We start from the raw sequence: 27,707 nt of genomic DNA, 5'->3' as shown, positions 1-27,707 counted from the left end.
TGATTTTGTGCAATGAAACTGGAAACTAGGCATTCTGGTATGTTTAGTCTTTACTTTGCAGTTTCTTCCAGGAATTTTAGGGTCACTAAGGTGTTCCTGGCAGCAGATACACCTTCCCATCAATGCTGAACTATGTTTATTATTTATTGTATTACTGTATTGGATGGAAAATACATTTTGGTTATTTTTGACAGACCTACTGATTCAGTCAGTGTTTTTGTGTATGGCCCAACCAATGGAGTAAAATGAATATTTTAATTTTGTTAAGATACAAGTCCCTCCATTCATTAAAAAGCTGTGCATTGTGCCCAGACAACATGGTGATATTAAATAATTCTACTGTACAAGAACTGTTGGAAGACCCTAATGAACCTTGTGTTCTTATATAGGGAAGATCTACTGAGCCGGCTCCTCACCATTCCCTCTTACAGGGTGTAGCTGCCTCTACTGCCCTTGGTCAAGCTTGAATCCAGTGGATTATGTTCATAGTCCCCAAAGTGTCCATTCTATGCATTATGTTCATAGTCCCCAAAGTGTCCATTCTATCCCGTTTTGATCAGCAAAGGAACCGAATATTCAGGAAACCTAAGGAAGATGTACTATAAATACAGCTGGAAGCCATAGAACAATATGTAGGAATTATCTCAGAATGTATAGGAGGGTCAGGAACTTGTAGAGCTCTAGCTATTCTGCTTCAATGTTATGTCTACCACACAAGTCTGTCCAGATGGAAGACATTATTTCACTGATCGGTACAAAAGGTGATGATTATCACTTATATGTGTGTACATATTCCAAATGAAAGGAAAACGGTTTTAGACTTTAAACTTTTATTAAGTGTACTTAGTATTGGTAATGATATACAGTATGTTATGTTTCAAACCCCCTTTGGCAGATGTAAATAATCTTGTATATATTTTAGACAGATCACACATTTATTAACTCCAACCTATCTATCTGATTAGTTATCTGCTTCTGGGATGTGGGAATATAATGAACTGTATGTGAAATAAAGGTCATGGGGTGTTCAACTAGATCCAGATAATATGTTAAATAATAGCTGGGAGGATGCCTACAGCCAGGTCCATGATTTGTTTATATAAATAATAGGGGTGAGCCATCCTTTGTCTCCAGATAGCAGCTTCAGTGCCTTCCATTGTTACATAACCAATGGGGGTGGCTGCCTTTTATTGTGCGTACCCACATGGAAGAAAAATATATTTGAAACATATAAAAATATTCTTCCCAAATATATTGCCATATGTTTGAAATACTACAATTTTGGCCATATTCAATATATTTCAAAATATATTTCTGTAAATATGTATGTATGTATATATATATATATATATATTGAATTGTAGTATTTCAAATATATGGCAATATATTTGGAAAGAATATTTTTAAAATGTATATTGAATATATATTTTCTTCCACGTGGGTACGTTGACCTGGAGAAGCTCTCTAACACCTGAATATTTAAAATTTCCCATCCCAAACTCTTTTCATGCAAAATGTTATTTAGCTGATTACAGAAGGGGTGAGGGTATGGTACATAGAATACATGAAAGTGTCCACTAGTCTAATTAGATTAGGCTAATGATAGCTACCCACCGAGTCATATATATAATGATGTGGAGGGCTACTGAGTATTTCATATTTATGGATATATACAGAAACTACCGGTAACAGTATTCATATTGGACAAATGTCTTCAGTTTTTCTTTAAAGATTTGTTTTCTGCTTAGTAACGTAACACATTTTCCCTTTTTGCTCTCCAAGACACTATGGCATCCGCTGTCCATGACGTGGAACGTCTTCTAGATGGACTTATTTCCTTCACATCACAAGGACTACATCAGATAGACGTATATGAGTACTATCTCATTGTGAAAGAGATTGGAGGAGGAGGATATGGCAAAGTATTATTGGCCAAGGACAAGAAAATGGGTGAGTGAATGAGCCAACTAGCGAGGAGCTGGACTGCATGGGGTTTGGTTTGGCAGGAGTTTCTGCAGACTCCAAGGAAATTTGTGTTTACCGCTGTTCAAGGTAGAGAGTTTTTTGTAGTTATTGTTACCTGTAATGGCCTATGGCCGTGTCGCTGGGCAAGTTGACTTACATTTGATGGTGATGGATCTCAGGGGTATGGCAAGCTGCTTGGTTAGCCAAGTGGCTGTAGCCGGGATTGTTTTAGTCTTTATACCCCACAAAGGTTTTGAGGAATATTTTTTTTTTATGAGACTTATCGATCTTGGCTGTAAAAGCTGAGAACTGTTATGCTGTAACTAATTGTATAACCCATATTAATGTTTTCATGTCATACATTTTTTATTGATTTATTTTTCTTTGTGTGAAAATCAATACAATCTTATAAATAAAGTAGAATCCCTGAGGAACACTATTAATGAAGAAGCAGATACAGTATATGGAGTGAGCAAATATGACCCAATGCCAGAATTTATTACATCTCTATAAATAAAAAAAAGTTTAAAACATGAAAGAGGAACTTCACTCTCTGAACAACACTGACTATTTCCTATCTTTATGCTGCTAGCATTAGAAAAGAGATAGGAAAGTGTATTCTATTTACTGGTTTTAAACTATTTTTTACATATCTTTAGTCATTTCCTAGTTTCTATGCCTAGGCAAATGATGTCATACATTCCTGGAGTCTTCAGGAGGGGTTTTCTCAGCTAAGCACACCCACCTGCTTGTATGCCTGAACTAAAGGCAGATGGATTCCAGGACGTAGTTGCTACATGAATCATCTGCCCCTTACTCAAGGTGACCACAGACTGAAATTCTAGGGGGAGTTTTTAAATGTGATTCCTCAGAAAAATAAAACATGGAGACATGGATGGATGGGGGAGTTTGCTTTGAATATTAAAAATGAATGAATTAGTCCTTTTGGATTGCGGTGCTCAGATACAGCGTAGTTCCACTTTAATACATGTTGGAAGGTTTTTATTTTGGACAGTAAGCAGTCAGTGGGCTGGCTCTTGGGAGGAGCTTTACCCCCCTCAAAGTATTTTGATATGTGCACATCTGTCTGGAGGAGTGACGTTCCTAGCAAGCTGTATTTGCCTGCAAACCTCTCTAGATAATGATCCCATGTGATGCGGAGCCTCCAAGATGGAAAATACAGAAATCCAATGGATGATAAATGTGGGTCAGGAACAGTCAGTCTGTGGAGGAATCTATGGTAATGGTTCTGGATGTCCTCCAGCCAGGATATGAGGCGGAGCTCTATCTGACTTGCTGCAGCTTCTAATGCACATTGTGAGAATCTCACAGTGTGCAGTGGAATCAGAGTAAGCCATTTCAGTCCAGGAGAGGGTCCTGTACAACTGTCTTCTGGTAAGGCTGAGGTTTAGCTTTAAATGAAGCATAATATATTCTCAGCCTGGGATCAGCAGATCTTATTAACATGTTTGAGAATCTCAAGTGAAGATAAATAAATACTAGCTACAAATTTCCAGTTCTTCATCTAAGTTAGATTCTTTTTATTTTCACAGATCAAGCAATGGCAATGAAGCTCCTGGACAAAAAAAGAACCAGCCAGCATTCCTTCCTTCGGGAGTTTAGTATCTCATTCTTGCTATCATCTCATGCCAACATCATCGGATGTTATGGGACCGCCTTCACCACCGACGACTACTATGCCTTTACCCAAGAACTGGCCCCGGTTGGTGATCTCTTCTCCCTGATCATACCACATGTAAGTACATGTTTCTTAGTTTTATGTAGAGGAGAGTTCAAATGTCTTTCCGTTTATTTTATGCTGTCTGTTTCCTTTAAGGGGGAGATTTCCCTTCACTTCCTGTCCCAGAGATGCAACAGAAACTGAGAGGAAACTCTCTAAGTTGACATTGAACTTCTCCATTGGAAATTTTACATTTTCCTCTTTTTCTTAAAACTCCAATATGTTGAATGTCCCATCACTTATTCCTTTTTTTATTATATCTTTTATTTGTTTTTCCAATACAAAAAGAACAATTTAATTACAAAAATATTTCACATATACATACTTCCATTTTACCCCAAATTAACCCCACCCACCCTCCCCCAACCCAATAACCCCATCCACATCTTTACTCTTTACTCTTTACTAATCTATATCTTCTCTCATAATTGTCTATCTGTATCTGAATCTACTCTCTCCTATTACTTATTCCTAATCACAGTAGTCACCCGAACATTTATAAACGGTGCCGTATCCCCCCTTTTCTGGCTAGCCAGGCTGCATGCTACGATTATGGGTCTAGTATGGATTTTTGAATTTTTTGGGTGACCTCACAATTTTATTTTTTTTTTTATTTTAGGTGGGAATTGAACAAGATGCAGTAAAGCGGTGTGCTGTGCAAATGTCTGATGCCCTTGAATTCATATCAGAGAGAGGACTGGTACATTTGGACATCAAGCCAGAAAATATTTTAGTTTTTGACTGGGAGTGCCATTGTATTAAACTGACGGACTTTGGCCTTACTAAAGTCAAAGGGACTGTAACTAGAAGGTGTGGCACCACCTCTTTCATGGCTCCAGAGATGTGTAAACCGGCCATGTCAGATGGGTTAGCTGTGGACAGTAGCCTTGATGTATGGGCGTTTGGTGTCGTCATCTTCTCCCTACTTACAGGAGAGATGCCATGGCAGGAGGCCATCCTTGATGATGCAGATTATAAAAGTTTTGTAAACTGGCAGAACAATTTCCAGATGGAAAAGCCTCCTGATTCATGGAGAAGAATTCCCATTAAGCTAAGAAGGATGTTTGGTGATCTTCTGGCCATTGACCACACAGAAAGATGTCACACTACAGAAGTCATAAAATATATCAATGTAAGCTGGAAAAGAAGAAAATCCACATTCAGCTACAAGGAAAGAAGATGAAAATCCTAAAGAAAACATATCTTCCGTACAACCCAAAGAACCCTTGTGTAAAGCTTCTCTCCAAAACACCCCACAGAGTAGTGCTTCCATAAAGTCTACTCTCATCTCCATGTCTTACGTCTTATTTGCTGAAAAGGAATGAGCTCAGTGTTCAGTCCAAAGTTCAGACTAAAAAGTGGCTGTTCAGACATTTGTCTGAAGGTTTAGGGCATTTTGAGTGGACAAATGTGACTGCTTCTGTCTGGCAATGGTTGCTAAAAAGTAGCGAGTAGATCCAGCTTCATCCTTACCAACCACTGACATCACCAGGCTTATTCACTTACATGGCCGGTAACTTCTAGCTACATGGCCATGGGCAAGTTTGGACAATGATGTCACCTCTATCCCAACTTCTTTTTATGTAGTTGAGGACAGCTCAGGATAGTGGTGGACATCGTGATTGACAATATATTTAAGAGGAACGTTTTAGGGATTTTCATTTTTAATCACCTCAATACTGGGCACATTCACCCCCTTCCTGCCCAGGCCAATTTTCAGCTTTCAGAACTGTCGCACTTTGAATGATAATTACTCAGTCATGCAGCACTGTACCCATATGAAATTGGTAATATTTTTTGGAGACAGAGCTATCTTTTGGTGGTATTTAATCACCACTGGGTGTTTTACTTTTTTTCCCTATAAATGAAAAGATTGAAAATTTGAAAAATTGTTTTTCTAAGTTCTTGTTATACGATTTTGCAAATATGTATATTTTTCTTCATAAATTTTAATAAAGATGTATACTGCTACATTTCTTTGGTAAAAATAACCCAAATCAGTGCGTATTATTTGGTCTGTGAGAATGTTATAGTCTACAAGCTATGGTACCAACCATTGATAATTGATCACACTTGATGTACTGACGGCCTATCTCATTTCTTGAGGCCCTAACATGCCAGGACAGTACAAATAACTCCCAAATGACCCCTTTTTGGAATGTAGACAGTCCAAGGTATTTAGTAAGAGGCATGGCAAGTTTTTGTGAAGTTGTAATTTTTTTCACAATTCTTTGGAAAAAGAGGAAGTTAAATATTTTTTTTTTCCACAAAAAATTCATAATAAGTTATTTCTCTCACACGGCATAGGCATGCTTCCAATTACACCCTAAAACACATTCTGCTGATTCTCCTGAGTATGGCGATACCCCATGTGTGAGACTTTTTCACAGCCTTAGCCACACAGAGGCCACAGAGAGGCCCAACATCTAAGAAGAACCTTCAGGCGTTATCCACTTTAAGACCAGGCTGTCTTCTGACACTTTTTGCTTACAAGTAAAAATCTGTATTTTTGCTAGAACTTCGATCCCCCAAACATTACATATTTTTTTAGCAGAGGCCATAGAGAATACAATAGTGGGTTTTGCAAATTTCTATGTCACATGGTATTTGCGCAGCGTTTTTTCAAATGCAATTTTACACACTAAAGTAAAAATACACTTTATTATATTTTATTGCACACAAACACAATATAATAGCAATTTTGTTTTGTAAAGTATAAAATATGGTACTGCGTTGAGTAAAGAGATACCAAACATGCCGCAGTTAAAAATTCTACACGCTTGTGAAATGGTGCCAAACTTCAGTAATTAAAAATCTCCATAGACAACGTTTTGCAAGCCTTTGCATATTACCAGATTAGAGTTACAGAGGAGGTCTGGTACTAGAATTATCGCTCTCGCTCTGACATTCACGACAATACCTCACATGTGTGGTGCAATCACCATTTACATATGTGTACAGGACCCCAATGCGTGCGTTCGCCTTTACACAGGGGGACGGGGGCATTTTAATATTTTTTATTTATTGGTGGGACACTAGTACATTGTCAGATGTTTATGTGCATTTGTACATTGTGACAGATGTTGATCACCCACCGGGACACCGGCAGATGTGGATGTTGCGGTTGGAACACAATTGCAGATGTTTTGTACTCTGGTACACTGTGACAGATATTGATGTGACATTGGTATACTGGGATAGATGTTTATGTTGCACTGGCACAGATGTTGATGTGACACTTGGACAGGGACAGATGGTGCTTCATGTACTGTGTGGGGATGGCAGCAATCTTTGCATTCTCTGTATAGAGCTTTCACAGGTCCGCAGCATCCCCCTCCCCCCCGCACTGAGCTCTCACTTAGCACAGCGGGTAAAGCCAACACACAGACACGTGTCTTGAATGATGACTGTGATTGGACAAAGCCAACACGTGCTGCGGAGGGCCAATCACAGCACCCATATCCCGGTCTGTGATGTGCTGTGTCCGACAGGCACCTCCATCACAGGTGCGCACCGATCTCTCAGAACAGGAAAGCTCCCACCCGGCCATTTATGTGCAGTTGTTGGGTGGGTAGCAGTTAATAAAGGACTTGTCAAGCACTGGGGTGTCTTTTGTATCTTTGTCTTTATTGCGGTTTGTCATTTACGTGAGTAGGGTTACTGTGTACACTATACTCATTCACATAGGATGGATGAATTTGGGGCCCCAATATTGTTATATGATCAGGTGGTAAAAGCACGCTGTGATTGGCCTTTTACCTCACCATGTGATCAGCTGTTTCCGTAGGACACAGCGGTCATGGACAGCGCTTCTGAGGGTGTGCGCGGGGGGGTACATTTTGGGAGGATGTCATATGATGCCCTCCCATAACTGGACAACCTCATTGTAGCCGTCATTGAGCTAAAAAAATGAGGGTAAAGTAATGCTGACAATAGTAAAACCATCAATATAAAGAACCCAATTACCTAAAAGGGGAAACATAGCAAGCATAACAAATGTATATAAAGTAAAGTGGACCGATCTAGTATAGAAATTGTCAGGAAATAATATTGAATGACAATAAAATCTAAATCAAAGTGTAAAGTTACATAATTACATATTATAGTTAGTGTGGCTGAAAAAAGACAAAAGTCCATCCAGTTCAACCAAAAAAAAAAGTTATGATCCTATACCCACAGTTGATCCAAAGGAAGGAAAAAAAACAGCAAAGTATGATCCAATTTTTTCCTGCAGGGAAAAAAAATTCCTTCCTGATCCCCCGAGAGGCAATCGGATATTCCATGGATCAACATTTCCTATAAATGTTATATCCAGTTATATTCTGTGTATCCAAGAAAGAATCCAGGACTTTCCTACAGCAATCCACTGAGCTGGCCACAACCAACTCTGGAGGGAGTCTATTCCACATTCTCACAGCTCTCACTGTGAAGAAACCTTCCTGTATTTGGAGACTACATTTCTTTTCCTCCAGACGTAAAGAGCGCCCCCTTGTCCTCTGTGATGATGTATTGTTTTGGCGGTTTTCCTACCCACACTTATTTACTTGATTCTATACAGATTATAAATGTAATAAGTGATTATAACCCTTTGTCTATACCTGAATTTAGCCAATAGTGTTAATATTAAAAGATAACCACTGTGCAAAAAATAAAGATCTAATTTATTTACACAGCAAGGAAGCTTTCTATTAATCAAATACAAGAAAAATATAATACAGAATGTTATCAATACAAAGGCTACAAAAAAGAGATAGTTACAAGAAACAGACAGAGCACTGGTGATACATTACAGTTATCCTGATGTTCTGAGGTCTGTGCTGTGGAAGGCAAATGGCACGAAAGGGAGGCTTCTCCTTTGTCCAAGGTGTTTTATGCACTTTCCAAAAGACCATCCCTAAACCCACCCACCCAGGTAAATCACACCTCAAATGGGTGGGCTTCAGAGCAATGATCAGTTTAAATAAAAGAGAGAACAGGAAATTCAAGTTGCCTTCCATCCCCCTCAGCTCCATTGAGTCTTTTGTAGTGTAATCCCCCAACAGTCAATAACCTTCATGAAGATGTGGGCCCAAAATTGCCATTACAATATTATACATGGTGATCATATCCCCCCTTATGGATTATACATGGTGCTCATATCCCCCCTTATGTATTATACATGGAGATCATATCCCTCCTTATGTATTATACATGGAGATCATATCCCTCCTTATGTATTATACATGGTGACGACATCCCCCCCTTATGTATTATACATGGAGCTCATATCCCCCCTTATGTATTATACATGGAGATCATATCCCCCCCCTTATGTATTATACATGTTGATCATATCCCCCCTTATGTATTATACATGGAGATCATATCCCCCCTTATGTATTATACATGGTGATCATATCCCCCCTTATGTATTATACATGGAGATCATATCCCCCCTTATGTATTATACATGGAGATCATATCCCCCCCTTTATGTACTATACATGGGGATCATGTCCCCCCTTATGTATTATACATGGAGATCGTGTCCCCCCTTATGTATTATACATGGAGATCATATCCCCCCTTTTGTAATATACATGGAGATCATATCCCCCCCTTATGTATTATACATGGAGATCATATCCCCCCTTATGTATTATACATGGAGATCATATCCCCCCTTATGTATTATACATGGAGATCATATCCCCCCTTATGTATTATACATGGTGATCATATCCCCCCCTTGTGTATTATACATGGAGATCATACCCCCCCCCCCCTTGTGTATTATACATGGAGATCATATCCCCCCCCTTATGTATTATACATGTTGATCATATCCCCCCTTATGTATTATACATGGAGATCATATCCCCCCTTATGTATTATACATGGTGATCATATCCCCCCTTATGTATTATACATGGAGATCATATCCCCCCTTATGTATTATGCATGGAGATCATATCCCCCCCTTTATGTATTATACATGGGGATCATATCCCCCCTTATGTATTATACATGGAGATCATGTCCCCCCTTATGTATTATACATGGAGATCATATCCCCCCTTATGTATTATACATGGAGATCATATCCCCCCCTTATGTATTATACATGGAGATCATATCCCCCCTTATGTATTATACATGGAGATCATATCCCCCCTTATGTATTATACATGGAGATCATATCCCCCCTTATGTATTATACATGGTGATCATATCCCCCCCTTGTGTATTATACATGGAGATCATATCCCCCCCCTTGTGTATTATACATGGAGATCATATCCCCCCTTATGTATTAAACATGGAGATCACATCCCCCCTTATGTATTATACATGGAGATCACATCCCACTTATGTATTATACATGGAGATCATATCCCCCCTTATGTATTATACATGGTGACCATATCCTCCCTTATGTATTATACATGGAGATCATACCCCCCAATTGTCAAATTATTACCAGCCATAAGCTCTGCAACTTGAACCCTGCCCCCTTCCACTCCGAAGCTGATCAACTTTACGACAGCATCCTTCCCCTGTCCTCCCCCGACCTGGCCACAACTTCCTATAACAACTCACTGTCATCAGCTCTAGACTAGCTAGCTCCTTTAAACACATGAAGCATCAGACCCCACCCGCTCCAGCCCTGGCAGACTGATCATACCAAAACTCTCAAACAACGCAGTCATGCGCTGGAGTTACTATGGCGCATAACCAGGTTCACCCGCTACAAATCTGCCTTCCACACCTACACCTCCACGCTGCCAAACAAGCCTACTTTCTGACTCTCATCAATACCCTCTCCTCCAATCCTCGCCGGCTCTTCTCCACTTTCAACTCTCTACTCTCTCCGCCCCCACCTCCACCCAGTACCTCACTCACCGCCCTAGAGATTACCAATCACTTCAAAAATAAGATTGACACTATCCGCAGGGACATCGCTGCTGCTCAGACCTCCACCCCACCTACCTCTTCTCACACAGCAACCCCCTCAACACCCCTCTCCCTTGGCCTCACCACTGTTCAGACCTCCACCCCATCTAACATCCATCTAACCCCATCGAAAATCCCTCACACAGTAGCCCCCTCAACACTCCACTCCTTCGACCCCACCACCACTGAGGAGGTCACCAAGGTCTTCTCTGAAGCCTGCCTTACCACCTGCCCCCTCGACCCTGTCCCCTCACAACTCCTACGATCTACCTCCTCCTCCATCCTACGCTCCCTCACCCACATCTTTTATCTCTCCCTCTCTTCTGGCACATTCCCCTCCCCTCTGAAGCACGCACACATCACTACCATACTTAAAAAGCACTCCCTGGACCCCATCGACCCGAACAACCTCAGACCCATCTCCCTGCTGGCATTTACATCCAAACTCCTTCAGCTCTTAGTATATAATCACCTAAGTTCCCACCTCAATGACAACAACCTCCTCGACCCCCTAAAGTCCAGCTTCCATCCCCTACACTCCACCGAAACCACGTTACTCAAACTCACAAATGACCTGATAACCGCCAAAACTAATGGCCACTACTCAGTGCTCCTACTCCTCGACCTCTCCGTGGCGTTCGACACAGTCGACCACCCCCTCCTCCTCAAGAAACTACACTCCCTTGGCCTCAGAGACTCCGCTCTCTCCTGACTCTAATCCTACCTATCACAACGCTCCTTCAGTGTTACCTATAACGCTACCACCTCCCCCCCACTCCCCCTCTCTGCTGGGGTCCCTCAAAGCTATGTCATTGGGACCCTTCTATTCTCCATCTACACCTCCTCCCTTGGCCTCACTGCTTCAACTACCACCTCTATGCCGACGACATGCAAATCTATCTCTTGACCCCTAACCTCACCCCTTCAGTCTCCGCCCAAATCACCAGCCTACAGAAGGACATATCAGATTGGATGTCGCTCCACTTCCTTAAACTGAACCTCTTCAAAACCGAGCTCTTAGTCTTCCACCCAGCCCGCGCACCCCCCCACTGACTTCTCCATCACGTCCAACCATGCCACCATCAAGCCCACCCCGCAAGCCAGAGTACTTGGTGTCATACTAGACTCCAATCTATCCTTCCAGCCCCAAGTCCAATCGATAACAAACTCATGCAGACTCCACCTCCGCAACATCGCCAAAATACGCCCATTCCTAACCATTATATCACGACTCGATTATTGCAACTCCTTCCTCACTGGCCTGCCTCACAACAGGCTATCCCCACTTCAGTCGATCCTCAATACGGTGGCCAGACTCATCCACCTTACCAACCGCTCCTTTTCCGCCACCCCCCTCTGCCAATCCCTCCACTGGCTTCCGATTGCCTAACAGATCAAATTCAAAATGCTAACACTGACGTATAAAGCTGTCCTTAATATTGCCCCAAACTACATCACCAAGCTAATATCCAAATACTACCCAAAAAGCACTCTCCACTCTTCACAAGACTTCCTTCTCTCTAGTTCCCTGATATCCTCCTCCCATGCCCGCCTCCAGGACTTCTCCAGGGCATCATCCATCCTCTGAAACTCCCTTCCCCAATCCATTAGACTATCACCCACTCTCCTCTCCTTTAGGCGCACCCTAAAAACCCATCTCTTCAGGGAAGCCTACCCCACCCTTTGCTAACTGCCGATCTCCTCCACTCTTCCTACCACTCCATCCCCCACAGCTTTTCCTCCCGTACCACTATCCCCTCCCTCCTAGATTGTAAGCTCCAAGGAGCAGGGCCCTCGAGTTCCTCGTGTATCGCACTGTATTGTTGTTGTACTGTCTCATGTATTGTCCCCATTGTAATGTACAGCGCTGAGCGAACTGTTGGCGTTATATAAATACTGTATAATAATAATAATATCCTCCTTATGTATTATACATGGAGATCATATCCCCCTTATGTATTGTACATGAAGATCATATCCCCCTTATGTATTATACATGGAGATCATATCCCCGGGGTATGGTGGTGATCAGGACGCTGGTATGGGGTTTGACAGAGATCAGGATGCTGGTATGGGGTATGCCGGAGATCAGGACGCTGGTATGGGGTATGACGGAGATCAGGACGCTGGTATGGGGTTTGACAGAGATCAGGACGCTGGTATGGGGTTTGACAGAGATCAGGACGCTGGTATGGGGATTGACAGAGATCAAGATGCTGGTATGGGGTATGGTGGTGATCAGGATGCTGGTATGGGGTATGGCGGTGATCCGGATGCTGGTATGGGGTATGGTGGTGATCAAGACACTGGTATGGGGTATGACGGAGATCAGGATGCTGGTATGGTGTATGGCAGTGATCAGGACGCTGGTATGGGGTATGATAGTTGCCAGGACGCTGGTATGGTGTATGGCAGTGATCAGGATGCTGGTATGGTGTATGACAGTGATCAGGATGCTGGTATGGGGTATGACGATGATCAGGATGCTGGTATGGAGTATGACAGTGATCAGAATGCTGGTATGGGGTATGACGATGATCAGGATGCTGGTATGGGGTATGACGGTGATCAGGATGCTGGTATGGGGTATGACGGTGATCAGGATGCTGGTATGGGGTATGACGGTGATCAGGATGCTAGTATGGGGTATGGTGGTGATCAGGATGTTGGTATGGGGCCTTTGAAAAATATACAGATATCAAACAATCTCAGATTAAATTTATATTGGAAGGATTAAATATGGCCATGGGAAACAATAATTTTTGGCACCAGGGAGAATGTTACACCCAAATTAAGGGTGTGGCTATGGGGGCAAGCTATGCTCCAAATGTAGCCACATATTTCTCAATAAATTGGAGGAGTAGGAAGTGTTCTCTGATCCTTGGCCGCAATTAAAACTGTATTATAGATCTATTGATATCATCATTATTTGGGAGGGAACAATGGAAAAGTTGCAGTTCTTCTTCACCCAATTGAATGAGAATGCCAATGATATTAAGTTGGAACATGGAACAGAGAGAGGGTGGAATTTTTGGACATAGAAATTTTTAAGATGGGTAATAAATTGTCCACTCGGACACATTTCAAAGAAGTGGATAGAAATGGGTACATTGCCACACGGAGCTGTCACCACCCAGGATGCATTAGGGCCATCCCAAGGGGGCAGTTTGTATGTTTTAGAAGAAATTGTGATAGTCAGGTAGACTTTATGAAACAGACGGATATGCAAAGATTCTTGGAGAACGTCTATAAGAAGAAGGATTTAGAAAAGGTCCGTAATGAGATAAATGAAATGAAGAGAGAAGAACTCCTCTAGAAGAAATAGATTAATAATGAAAGGAATGAGCTAACCGTCATTACAGTCTTCAATTTACAATATAGACAGGTTGAGAAATGTGTTAAGAAATTTTGGCCCATTTTGTTGAAAGACCATACTTTAAGAAAGATTCTCCCTATGAAGCCCACGTTTATTTACAATAAAGCTCATTGCAAAAAAAATTCCCCTAAGAGAGAGGTTACGTTTTTGGACAGGGTAGTGTTCTATGACTATATATAATTGTGTGGTAGATGTTTGTCTTGTAGGGTCACCAAAAATATGAATAAAAATAGAAAAGTGGAGAAATGTCAGTCCTCTGCTGGAAGGTTTTATAAGATTGAAAAATTCATTACATGTAATGTGAAGTTTGTAACTTACCTTATTTCCTGTCCTTGTCTATTGAAGAATGTAGGGATAACCAACAGATGCTTATATAAAAGAATCACTGAACACATTAATAATATCAAAAAAGGGCTTCGGCATCAATCATTTTAGGGTATCCCAGAATGAAACCAAATGGATTCATGAACTTAATACTTTGGCTCCATGTGGTCTCAACATTGATATTGATTTAAATAGTTTTTTAGTCATTTTTTAGTCATTTTAATTGTTATTAATAAGGTTTTATGAGATAGATGTAGTACTCTTTTCTAACCACAAGATGGTTCTTGGAGTAATTATATCCCCTGGGCGCACATTTCTTAATTATTTATAATATTTGTTTTATATATATTCTTCATTTAGATTTTATAAAATGTTTTGGTGGGGTCTTATTATTTTTTCCTCAGATACTGAGTATATGGGGACATTCAAAATATTGTTGTTTCTTGGGTGATATTTTTCACAACTTGAGGACCTGTGGTTTCAGACAAGTGTATTTGTTTTTTTTTTAAATTTAAGTTATAAATGTATTATGGAGGTTTAATGTAAGTGTTTTTTATGCAATCCAAAGCACCTTGATGGGGTGATTATGGTGACCATTGTAAGAAGGGGTGAATTAGAGTGAAGGGTTAATTGATTAGCACTATCCTCCTGTCTGTGGGTATATAAGAATATTCTAAAATGGTCCTTCCTGATGACGTGATTCCACGAAATACATTGAGGCCTGGCTGTTGTCATATCCAGTCCCTGATTACGTCACTTGGAGCTGCAGTGCTTGGAGATTTAGCCACAAATACGCACTGTGCAACTGCCGGGAGCGGCACTTTTAAATGTGAGAGTATTTTTATTCTTTAACCTTTTTGGATTTAATAAAAATTACTACACTATGGGAAGCATCTCTGTTTCCTGAGTGTGTGTATTGTCATACTGGTTTATTCAAGAAGAAGATCCTGGTGGCGTCTGCTTCCTCCTTGATTTTGGGATATGCATGAATTATTATGGATCTGGTAAGCATTTCATTTTAATGCACGTGGTGGTGAATCGGCAGCAAGTGGAATTTACACAGGTGTTGGGCCCACAAGTGGATGAAACAATAAGTCGATGGACTTTTATTTGTGGACACTTTTTAATTTATGAATCATGTTTGACATTAATTAAATCATGTTAGCACTTTGATGTATTTATTGGACATTATTTAGATCATGTTTTGATTATTATTTAACAATATTAGCACTGTGATGGATTGGGAATGCATTTATTTTTAGTGGGCTGAGCGCCTTTTTATAAAAAAAATGACACATTCGTTTAAACTGTAAAGAGCCGCTTCCCTTTTTTCACGTTTAGGTTTGGTGTGGCGCCCCATTTGATCTAATTTTACACATCCTTATGGTATGTTTAGTCTTTTCATGGCAGTGTCTACCTGAAATATTGGGGCCACCAATTTGTTTCTGGTAACAGATACTCTTTTCCATCAATGCTGGCCAAAGTTCACTACATTCCCTTCCAGACACTCGAGCAAAAGATGAGTTGTTTGATCCCTCCAGCTGATGAGAGGCAACCACACACAACTGAACTGGTAACTATTGGATATATTCATAGATTACTATATTTCTTGACTTTTCCATTTGTTTTTGTATTTGATCAAGTTATACCCTTGCTTGATAATTCTCCTGTTTTATAAATAGATTGCTGGCTTTCCATATTTAGGTCCTTTCAATGTACTCCGTAAGTTTCTGGTGTGTTTGAGCTCTCACTTTAGTGTCCAAATATTATTTCTGAGTCACATACCTTTAGATGAGGAGCTCTACTGAGCATTTCATATTTATAGGTATATAACTTAAGGTAACACTATTCATATTTGATACATTTCTATAGTTTCTCTTCAAAGATTTGTTTTCTGTCTAATAATGTAACAATTTTTCTATCTGTGCTCTCCAGGATGCTATGGCCTCCATTGCTCATGATATGGAATGTCTTCTGGATAGAATGGTCTCCTTCTACAGATAGGAATACAGAAGGTTGACCTACAGGATCACATCCTCATTGTGAAGGAACTTGGAGAAGGTGGATTTGGAAAAGTATTTTTTGCAAATTTCAGGCATACAGGTCAGTGGATTAATCTAACCACCATTTCAATATTCTCTACAAATATTTATGTATATGCATGGAAATTTGATCTGTAAGATATAGAGGTCACTAATTGTAGACTTGCTTTAAAATAAAAAGAGCAGTAAAGTAGAATCCCTGAGCAACACTATTAATGAATAATAGCAGGTATATGAATTGAACAAATATGGCCCAATGATAGAATGTATTATATCTCTATAAATACAACATTTTTAAAAGATTAATAAATGCTAGCAAGATTTTTTTCAGATAACCAAGCATTGGTCTGACTCTTTTCAATCATTTTTATTAAAGGAAAAGTAGTATACAACATTGTTTCGTTTGTCGGGCAAAGTATTGTTTCTAATTAATAGCTTGACACTAGAGAATACAGGTAACAGTTATAAGACATTGTAGCATCTTAATATAATATAACAAGCAGTATAAATAATACAACAAGGGTAATGTTGAAACAACCTTAAACGTTCAAAAAATAATTGACCTTGAGTTATGGGACAATGGTAGATTCAGAAATGAGCTTGAGGAGGGATCAAGGATTAGAATGAGAAGGAAGAAGAAAGTATTATGAGATAGACGAAAAAAGCACCAAACTTTAATAAGGAATATGTGATTTGTACCAGAATGACCAGTAGCCCCATGCCTGTAGAAGGCATTGAGGCCAATAGAAGAAGATAGTCTCCGAGTGCGTTGCCTGACTTTCCTACATCTCTGCTCTGCCTCCCCACTGACCCTCTGCCTCTTCCTGTGATGTCACATCCTGCCGGTGTGTTCCAGGCTGGTTACTAGGCTCCTTCCTGCACAAACGCCGTTGGATCGGCTCTACAACACCACCACTCTGTAGGATTGACCACTACAGTGTCTCTCACCATCTCCATCAGCCCAGCTGCTATTACACCAACCATCGGTGGTGCCTGCAGGACGTTTTGAGGAACGGTCATCTCTCATATACACAGAGGAGCTTGTTTTATTACTTCCTTTGTGAGTGTTTTTAATCCTTTGCTATTAAATACGGTGTTATTACTACACTCAGATGGCGCCTCCTGTCTCTTTTCTTCTGCCCATGCCTGTTTCTGACTTAAGTAAGCCTTTCTGTCGGGCACTAAGAGTAATATAATACAGGCAGAAAAGCGAGCGCCAAAACCATAAGCCGCTCTTGCACCAAAAGGTAACCAAAATTGACCTCCAAAACAAGCAGATAGAGAAAAGTGCAGCGCTGAAGATAAACTCTTAAAATTAATTTGTGTATATAATAAATATGTCCATATACAAAAATTAATGAATTAATAGTTTGCCCATATAAGGTGACATGGTTCAAATCACGTGTAAATATGTGATATCCACAATATAGTGTTACTAACGTGACAATTGTGAGCACATAATAGTGCTAAAAAACACCACTTGAAACTATGACATATGCAAGTCCACAGGATATTAATGGTGAACATCCAACCAAATTGGTCTCAAGTAGGTGATCCGTATGCTTCTAATGATCATACAGGTGATGCGCCAGGAATATAAGTTTAGATTACGTACTCACCAGATGCGCAATCATAATACGCATTTGTGTATATGGTTGTCAGACGGAGGTCCCCTTTAAGGATATCAGCAGCCTGGTCTGGTCCGAGAGATCCCCTTCCCCTGGGTTATCTGCCGCACCACTGCCATCCTCCAGAATGGGCTCTTCTCTCTCCTACAGGTAGTGCTGGCGACTCACATCGAAAGCATCATGCTGGTGGCGGTGAAGATCGTGGATAAGAGGCTCATCATCTCAGACGGCGTGGACCACATCCTGATAGAGGGCAACATCCTGGAGAAAATGGCGGACAGTCCTTTCTGTACCCACACCTACGCCACCTTCCAGACAGAAGTAAGTCCGTCCTCCCTCCCCCATCCAATGTCGGCCCTTCTGCTGGCAGCACAGGATAGGACGGGAGAACGCAGATTGGATGAGTGGAATCCTAGGGCGGAGCTAGAACAGGGGGCTTTAGGGATGTTGATCTCTCGATGGATCTGTCCTCCTGGAGTCTCTTCACACACATGAAAATAGTCTGTCCCTGAATCGGTCTCCGAGACAAACGCATTGCGTGTGCCCGCACCAAACCTGCATGGTACTAAGTACCATGCGATTGAGTTGTCGTGCGATTAAAAAAAAATTGTGCATGCATCACTTATAGCGTGGAGGGATTTCATCCCATTCAAATGAACGAGCAAGAAATCGCAGCACATAGACACGCATATGAATGGCGCAGGAAAGCGCTGTGCGTTCCTCTGTGATTCAGCCCTAAGTCACCGGTCACACCGCCGCATGTGTGCGATTTCTGAAGACTTCTTTGTGACTTGTGAGGATGTTCAATGATTTCTTACCATTTGCTGTGCGATTTCCATTCTATTCTATGTTTGTGAAATCGCAACAAAACTGCTGAAAAACGAATGGAAGAACTACTTTAGAAGTTGCACGGCAGCAAATCGCAAGTTAAGACACGGACATTCACATTTATTAGATGTGATTTCAGGGGCCATTTAAATCTGCAAATCACACCTGAAATCGCACCGCTGTGACCGGGCACTAAGTCACCATCACACCACTGCGATTTTATTTGTGTGATTTCTGAAGACTTTATTGTGACTTGTGAGGATTTTCAATGATTTCTTGCGATTTGCTGCGCAATTTCCAATTCCCAACTCGCACCGGTATGACAGGGCACTAAGTTACCGGTCACATGGCAGTAATATAAAATTGAGCGATTTCTGTGAGATTTCTGAAGACTTTATTGCTTCTTGTGACAATTTTCAATGATTTCTTGCGATTTGCCGTGTGATTTCCATTCTATTCTATGTATGTGAAATCGCAACAAAACTGCAGAAAAAGTCACGCCAGAACTACTTTAGAAATCGTGCCACAGCAAATCGCACAGGTTAAATCATTCACATCCATTACATGAGATTTCAATTCCCAAATCACACCTGAAATTGCTTTGGTATGACCGGCACTAAGCCCCCGGTCATGTCAAGTCTAACTTTGAAATTGTGTGACTTATGCAGGCCATAGATGGGTTGAAAATTGGCCGATTTTTCTTTTAAAAAACGAAAAATCGGTCGTTCAAGCGGCCGACGTTACCAGCAACGGTAAAAAAAAATCGGCCGATTTTCATCCCGTCTACAGCCGGCAAAAAGTGTCCCTGCAGCGAGCTCTGCTATTTCTTTGACAGTTCCTTGACATTTATAGCGGTTGCAACAATGTATTTGTATCCATTTAGGATAAAGATGTTTTTATTCAGAAACAAATAGATACATTGTTGCAACCGCTATAAATGTCAAGGAACTGTCAAAGAAATAGCAGAGCTCGCTGCAGGGACACTTTTTGCCGGACTGGAATTCCTATTCTTCATCCTATTCTTCTTCCTCTTCTTCATCCTCTTCTTCATCATCTTCTTCTTCTTCTGCTTCATCCTCTTCTTCTTCTGCTTCTTCATCCTCTTCTTTTTCTTCATCCTCTTCTTCTTCTTCTTCATAATCCTCTTCTTCTTCTTCTTCATCCTCTTCTTCTTCATCCTCTTCTTCTTCATCCACTTCTTCTTATTATTATTCTTCATCCTCTTCTTCTTCATCCTCTTCTTCTTATTATTATTCTTCATCCTCTTCCTCTTCTTCCTCTTCTTCTTCATCCTCTTCTTCTTATTATTATTCTTCATCCTCTTCCTCTTCTTCCTCTTCTTCTTCATCCTCTTCTTCATCCTCTTCTTCTTCTTCCTCTTCTTCTCCATCCTCTTCTTCTTCATCCTCCTCTTCTTCTTTTTCTTCTTCTTCTTCTTCCTCTTCTTCATCCTCTTCTTCTTCTTCTTCATCCTCTTCTACAGCTTCTTCATCCTCTTCTTAATCTTCATCTTCCTCTTCATCCTCTTCTTCTTCTTTATCCTCTTCTTCTTCTTCTTCATCCTCTTCTTCTTCACCCTCTTCTTCATCCTCTTCTTCTTTTTTTCATCCTCTTCTTCTTCATCATCCTCTTCTTCTTCTTCATCCTCTTTTGCATCTGCTTCTTCTTCTTCTTCTTCTTCTTCATCCTCTTCTTTTGCTTCTTCTACTTCTTCTTCATCTGCTTCTTCAACCTCTTCTTCATCTGCTTCTTCATCCTCTTCTTCTTCTTCTTCATCCTCTTCTTCTTCATCATCATCCTCTTCTTCAGCTTCTTCTTCATTCTTTTCTTCTTCTTCTTCTTCTTCTTCTTCTTCCTCTTCTTCTTCCTCTTCTTCATCATCTTCATCATCTTCTTCTTCATCATCCTCTTCTCCATCCTCTTCTTCTTCATCCTCTTCTTCTTCATCCTCTTCCTCTTCTTCATCCTCTTCTTCTTCATCCTCTTCTTCATCCTCTTCTTCTTCATCATCCTCTTCTTCTTCTGCTTCTTCTACTTCTTCTTCTTCTTCATCATCCTCCTATTCTTCTTCTTCTTCCTCTTCTTCCTTTTCTTCTTCTTCTTCTTCTTTTTCCTCTTCTTCCTTTTCTTCTTCTTCCTCCTCTTCTTCTTCTTCTTTATCATCCTCTTCTTCTTCTGCTTCTTCTTCTTCATCCTCCTATTCTTCAAGTCTGACTTTGAAATTGTGTGACTTATGCAGGCCATAGATGGGTCGAAAATCGGCTGATTTTTCTTTTAAAAAACACAAAATCGATCGTTCAAGCGGCCGACGTTACCAACAACGGTAAAAAAAAATTGGCCGATTTTCATCCCGTTTACAGCCGGCAAAAAGTGTCCCTGCAGAGAGCTCCGCTATTTCTTTGACAGTTCCTTGACAGTTATAGCAAAAATGTATTTGTATCCATTTAGAATACAGATGTTTGTATTCAGAAACAAATAGATACATTTTTTTGTAACCGCTATAAATGTCAAGGAACTGTCAAAGAAATAGCGGAGCTCTCTGCAGGGACACTTTTTGCCGTACTGGAATTCCTCTTCTTCATCCTCTTCTTTTTCATCATCCTCTTCTTCATCTTCTTCATCCTCTTCTTCTTCTGCTTCTTCTTTTGCTACTTCTACTTCTTAATCCTCTTCTTCCTCTTCTTCTTCATCCTCTTCTTCTTCGCTTCTTCATTATCTTCTTCTTCATAATCTTCCTCTTCTTTTTCATCCTCTTCTTCTTCTTCTTCATCCTCTTCTTCCTCTTCTTCATCCTCTTCTTCATCCTCTTATTCTTCATTCTCTTCTTCATCCTCTTCTTATTCTTCATCCTCTTCTTCTTCCTCTTCTTCTTCATCATCTTCTTCATCCTCTTCTCCATTCTCTTCTTCTTCATCATCCTCTTCTTCTTCTTCTTCTTCTTCTTCTTCTGCTTCTTCTACTTCATCCTCTTCTTCTGCTGCTTCTTCTACTTCATCCACTTCTTCTGCTTCTTCTTCTACTTCTTCTTCATCATCATCCTCTTCTTCTTCTTCCTCTTCTTCCTGATCTTCTTCCTCCACTTCTTCATCCTTTTCTTCTGCTTCTTCTTCTTCATCCTCTTCTTCTTCTGCTTCTTCATCCTCTTATTCTTCTGCTTCTTCATTATCTTCTTCTTCTTCATCCTCTTCCTCTTCTATTTCATCCTCTTCTTCTTCTTCTTCTTCATCCTCTTCTTCTTCATCATCCTCTTCTTCTTCATCCTCTTCTTCATCCTCTTCTTATTCTTCATCCTCTTCTTCATCCTCTTCTTATTCTTCATCCTCTTCTTCTTCTTCCTCTTCTTCATCCTCTTCTTCATCATCTTCTTTACTTTTTCTTCTTCATCCTCTTCTTCTTCTTCATTCTCTTCTTCTCCTTCCTCTTCTTCATCCTTTTCTTCATCATCATCTTCTTCCTTTTCATCCTCTTCTTCTTCATCCTCTTATTCTTCCTATTCTTCTTCTTCCTCTTCTTCATCCTCTTCTTCTTCTTCTACATCTTCTTCATCCTCTTCTTTCTCTGCTTCTTCTACTTTTACTTCATCCTCTTCTTCTTCTGATTCTTCTTCGTATTCATCCTCTTCTTCCTGTTCTTCTTCTTCCTCCTCTTCTTCTTCATCCTCTTCTTCTTCTGCTACTTCTACATCTTCTTCATCCTCTTCTTCTTCTTCTGCTTCTTCATCCTCTTCTTCTTCATCATCCTCTTCTTCCTCCTCTTCTTATTCCTCTTCTTCTTCTTCCTTTTCTTCATCCTCATCTTCATCTTCTTCATGCGCTTCTATTTCCTCTTCTTCTTCCTCTTCTTCATCCTCTTCTTCATCCTCTTCTTCTTTCTATTCTTCTTCTTCCTCCTCTTCTTCTTCATCATCCTCTTCTTCCTCTTCTTCATCCTCTTCTTTATCTTCTTCATCCTCTTCTTCTTCATCCTCTTCTTCTTCCTATTCTTCTTCTTCCTCTTTTTCATCCTCTTCTTCATCCTCTTCTTCTTCTTCTACTTCTTCTTCTTCATCCTCTTCTTCTTATGCTTCTTCTTCTTCATCCTCTTCTTCTTCTTTTTTTTCATCCTCTTCTTCTTCTTCTTCTTCTTCTTCTTCTTCTTCTTCTTCATACTCTTCTTCTTCATCCTCTTCTTCTTCTTCATCATCCTCTTCTTCAGCTTCTTCATCCTCTTCTTCAGCTTCTTCTTTATCCTCTTCTTCGTCCTTATCCTCTTCCTCTTCTTCATCCTGTTCTTCTTCTTCTTCATCCTCTTCTTCTTCTTCTTCATCCTCTTCTTCTTCTTCTTCTTCCTCTTCTTCTTCCTCTTCTTCTTCTTTTCTTCATCCTCTTCTCTTCTTCTTCTTCTTCTTTATTTTCTGCCTACTCTTCTTCTTCCCCTTCTTCATTCTCTTCTTTTTCTTCTTCATCCTCTTCTTCTTCTGCTTCTTCTACTTTTTCTTCTTCTTCATCCTCTTCTTCTTCCTCTTCTTCCTATTCTTCTTCTTCCTCCTCTTCTTCTTCATCCTCTTCTTCTTCTTCATCCTCCTCTTCTTCTTTTTTTTCTTCTTCTTCTTCCTCCTCTTCTTCTCCATCCTCTTCTTCTTCTTCATCCTCCTCTTCTTCTTTTTTTTCTTCTTCTTCTTCCTCTTCTTCATCCTCTTCTTCTTCTTCTTCATCCTCTTCTACAGCTTCTTCATCTTCTTCTTAATCTTCATCTTCCTCTTCATCCTCTTCTTCTTCTTTATCTTCTTCTTCTTCTTCATCCTCTTCTTCTTCTTCATCCTCTTCTTCTTCACTCTCTTCTTCATCCTCTTCTTCTTCTTTTTCATCCTCTTCTTCTTCATCTTCTTCATCCTCTTCTTCTTCATCATCCTCTTCTTCTTCTTCTTCATCCTCTTTTGCATCTGCTTCTTCTTCTTCATCCTCTTCTTTTGCTTCTTCTACTTCTTCTTCATCTGCTTCTTCATCCTCTTCTTCATCTGCTTCTTCATACTCTTCTTCTTCTTCTTCATCATCATCATCCTCTTCTTCAGCTTCTTCTTCATTCTTTTCTTCTTCTTCCTATTCTTCCTCTTCTTCATCATCTTCTTCTTCATCATCATCCTCTTCTCCATCCTCTTCTTCTTCTTCATCCTCTTCTTCTTCATCCTCTTCTTCTTCATCCTCTTCCTCTTCTTCATCCTCTTCTTCTTCATCCTCTTCTTCTTCTTCCTCTTCTTCATCCTCTTCTTCTTCTGCTTCTTCTACTTCTTCTTCTTCTTCATCCTCCTCCTATTCTTCTGCTTCTTCTTCTTCTTCTTCTTCCTCTTCTTCTTCTTCATCCTCTTCTTCTTCCTCTTCTTCCTTTTCTTCTTCTTCTTCCTCTTCTTCTTTATCATCCTCTTCTTCTTCTGCTTCTTCTACTTCTTCTTCTTCATCCTCTTCTTCTTCAAGTCTGACATTGAAATTGTGTGACTTATGCAGGCCATAGATGGGTCGAAAATCGGCTGATTTTTCTTTTAAAAAACGAAAAATCGATCGTTCAAGCGGCCGACGTTACCAACAACGGTAAAAAAAAAAATGGCCGATTTTCATCCCATCTACAGCCTGCAAAAAGTGTCCCTGCAGAGAGCTCCGCTATTTCTTTGACAGTTCCTTGACAGTTATAGCAAAAATGTATTTGTATCCATTTAGAATACAGATGTTTTTATTCAGAAACAAATAGATACATTTTTTTGTAACCGCTATAAATGTCAAGGAACTGTCAAAGAAATAGCGGAGCTCTCTGCAGGGACACTTTTTGCCGTACTGGAATTCCTCTTCTTCATCCTCTTCTTTTTCATCATCCTCTTCTTCTACTTCTTAATCCTCTTCTTCCTCTTTTTCATCATCCTCTTCTTCTACTTCTTAATCCTCTTCTTCCTCTTATTCTTCATCCTCTTCTTCATCATCCTCTTCTTCTGCTGCTTTTTTTTTTTACTTCATCTTCTTCTTCTTCTTCATCCTCTTCTTCTTCTTCTTCATCCTCTTCTTTATCTTCTTCATCCTCTTCTTCTTCTTCTTCTTCTTCATCCTCTTCTTCTTCTTCTTCTTCATCCTCTTCTTCTTCTTCTTCTTCATCCTCTTCTTCTTCTTCATCCTCTGCTTCATCTACTTCATCCTCTTCTTCTGCTGCTTTTTTTTTTACTTCATCTTCTTCTTCTTCTGCTTCATCTACTTCATCCTCTTCTTCTTCTGCTTCATCTACTTCATCCTCTTCTTCTTCTTCTTCTTCTTCTTCTTCTTCTTCTTCTTCTTCTTCTACTTCATCTTCTTCTTCTTCTGCTTCTTCTTCATCTTCATCCTCTTCTTCCTCTTCTTCCTGTTCTTCTTCTTCCTCCTCTTCTTCTTCATCCTCTTCTTCTTCTGCTACTTCTGCTTCTTCTTCATCCTCTTCTTCTTCTGCTTCTTCATCCTCTTATTCTTCATCATCCTCTTCTTCCTCCTCTTCTTCTTCCTCTTCTTCATCCTTCTCTTCTTCTTCTTCCTTTTCTTCATCCTCGTCTTCATCTTCTTCATGCTCTTCTATTTCCTCTTCTTCTTCCTCTTCTTCATCCTCTTCTTCTTCATCATCATCTTCTTCTTTCTATTCTTCTTCTTCATCATCCTCTTCTTCCTCTTCTTCGTCCTCTTCTTCTTCATCATCATCCTCTTCTTCGTCATCCTCTTTTTCTTCTTCCTCTTCTTCCTGTTCTTCTTCTTCCTCCTCTTCTTCTTTTTCGTCTTCTTCCTCTTCTTCATCCTCTTCTTTTTCTTCATCCTCTTCTTCTTCCTATTCTTCTTCATCCTCTTCTTCTTCATCATCCTCTTCTTCTACTTCATCCTCTTCTTCTTCTGCTTCTTCCTCTTCATTCTCTTCTTCATCCTCTTCTTCTTCATCATCCTCTTCTTCTTCTGCTTCATCTACTTCATCCTCTTCTTCTGCTGCTTTTTTTTTTACTTCATCCTCTTCTTCTGCTTCTTCTTCTTCTGCTTCATCATCCTCTTCTCCATTCTCTTCTTCTTCATCATCCTCTTCTTCTTCATTCTCTTCTTCTCCTTCCTCTTCTTCATCCTCTTCTTCATCATCATCCTCTTCTTCTTCATCATCCTCTTCTTCTTCTTCTTCTTCTTCTTCTTCTTCTTCTTCTTCATCCTCTTGTTCTTCCTATTCTTCTTCTTCCTCTTCTTTCTCTGCTTCTTCTACTTCTACTTCATCCTCTTCTTCTTCTGCTTCTTCTTCATCTTCATCCTCTTCTTCCTCTTCTTCCTGTTTTTCTTCTTCCTCCTCTTCTTCTTCATCCTCTTATTCTTCTGCTACTTCTGCTTCTTCTTCATCCTCTTCTTCTTCTGCTTCTTCATCCTCTTATTCTTCATCATCCTCTTCTTCCTCCTCTTCTTCTTCCTCTTCTTCATCCTTCTCTTCTTCTTCTTCCTTTTCTTCATCCTCGTCTTCATCTTCTTCATGCTCTTCTATTTCCTCTTCTTCTTCCTCTTCTTCATCCTCTTCTTCTTCATCATCATCTTCTTCTTTCTATTCTTCTTCTTCATCATCCTCTTCTTCCTCTTCTTCGTCCTCTTCTTCGTCCTCTTCTTCTTCTTCATCATCCTCTTCTTCGTCATCCTCTTTTTCTTCTTCCTCTTCTTCCTGTTCTTCTTCTTCCTCCTCTTCTTCTTTTTCGTCTTCTTCTTCATCCTCTTCTTCTTCCTCTTCTTCTTCTTCATCCTCTTCTTCTTCTTCCTCTTCTTCATCCTTCTCTTCTTCTTCTTCTTCCTTTTCTTTATCCTCGTCTTCATCTTCTTCTTGCTCTTCTACTTCCTTTTCTTCTTCCTCTTCTTCATCCTCTTCTACTTCATCATCCTCTACTTTTTTCTATTATTCTTCTTCTTCCTCCTCTTCTTCTTCTTCATCCTCTTCTTCATCTTCTTCTTTTTCTTCATCCTCTTCTTCTTCCTATTCTTCTTCATCCTCTTCTTCTTCATCATCCTCTTCTTCTGCTTCTTCTACTTCATCCTCTTCTTCTTCTGCTTCTTCCTCTTCATTCTATTCTTCTTCCTCTTCATTCTCTTCTTCATCCTCTTCATTCTCTTCTTTATCCTCTTCATTCTCTTCTTCATCCTCTTCTTCATCATCATCCTCTTCTTCTTCTGCTTCTTCTACTTCATCCTCTTCTTCTGCTGCTTTTTTTTTTACTTCATCCTCTTCTTCTGCTTCTTCTTCTTCTTCTTCTTCTTCCTCTTGTTCCTGATCTTCTTCCTCCTCTTCTTCTTCTACTTCATCCTCTTCTTCTGCTTCTTCATCCTCTTCCTCTTCTTTTTCATCCTCTTCTTCTTCTTCATCCTCTTCTTCTTCATCATCATCCTTTTATTCATCCTCTTCTTCATCCTCTTCTTCTTCTTCATCATCCTCTTCTTCTTCATCCTCTTCTTTATCCTCTTCTTATTCTTCATCCTCTTCTTCATCCTGTTCTTCATCATCTTCTACTTCTTCTTCTTCATCCTCTTCTTCATCCTCTTCTTCTTCTTCATCATCATCCTCTTCTTCTTCATCCTCTTCTTCTCCTTCCTCTTCTTCATCCACTTCTTCATCATCATCCTCTTCTTCTTCTTCTTCTTCCTTTTCATCCTCTTCTTCTTTATCCTCTTATTCTTCCTATTCTTCTTCTTCCTATTCTTCATCCTCTTCTTCATCCTCTTCTTTCTCTGCTTCTTCTACTTCATCCTCTTCTTCTTCTTCTGCTTCTTCTTCGTCTTCATCCTCTTCTTCCACTTCTTCCTGTTCTTCTTCTTCCTCCTCTTTTTCTTCATCCTCTTCTTCTTCTGCTACTTCTAATTCTTCATCATCCTATTCTTCCT

The 27,707-nt window shown here is 40.1% G+C and overlaps 1 protein-coding gene across 1 annotated transcript in view; it reads left to right on the top strand.

The window, feature by feature from the left end:
* The first annotated feature begins 1,787 nt into the window (after positions 1-1,787).
* The window catches only part of LOC149470416 (ribosomal protein S6 kinase alpha-2-like), a 55,351-nt gene continuing 29,431 nt past the window's right edge, over positions 1,788-27,707 (top strand). Inside the window, exons 1-5 of the mRNA XM_089664213.1 lie at positions 1,788-1,950; positions 3,519-3,721; positions 4,326-4,838; positions 16,340-16,414; positions 18,160-18,330. Coding sequence (XP_089520339.1) covers positions 1,788-1,950; positions 3,519-3,721; positions 4,326-4,838; positions 16,340-16,414; positions 18,160-18,330 — 1,125 coding nt within the window. The remainder of the gene's footprint in view (positions 1,951-3,518; positions 3,722-4,325; positions 4,839-16,339; positions 16,415-18,159; positions 18,331-27,707) is intronic.

This window comes from Staurois parvus, unplaced genomic scaffold, assembly GCF_062004578.1.
Source record: "Staurois parvus isolate SC_StPar_1 unplaced genomic scaffold, SC_StPar_1.0 ptg000046l, whole genome shotgun sequence".
Classification (NCBI taxonomy): domain Eukaryota; kingdom Metazoa; phylum Chordata; class Amphibia; order Anura; family Ranidae; genus Staurois; species Staurois parvus.
Note: the sequence above shows the minus strand (reverse complement) of the source record. Positions and strands in the feature narration are given on the sequence as shown.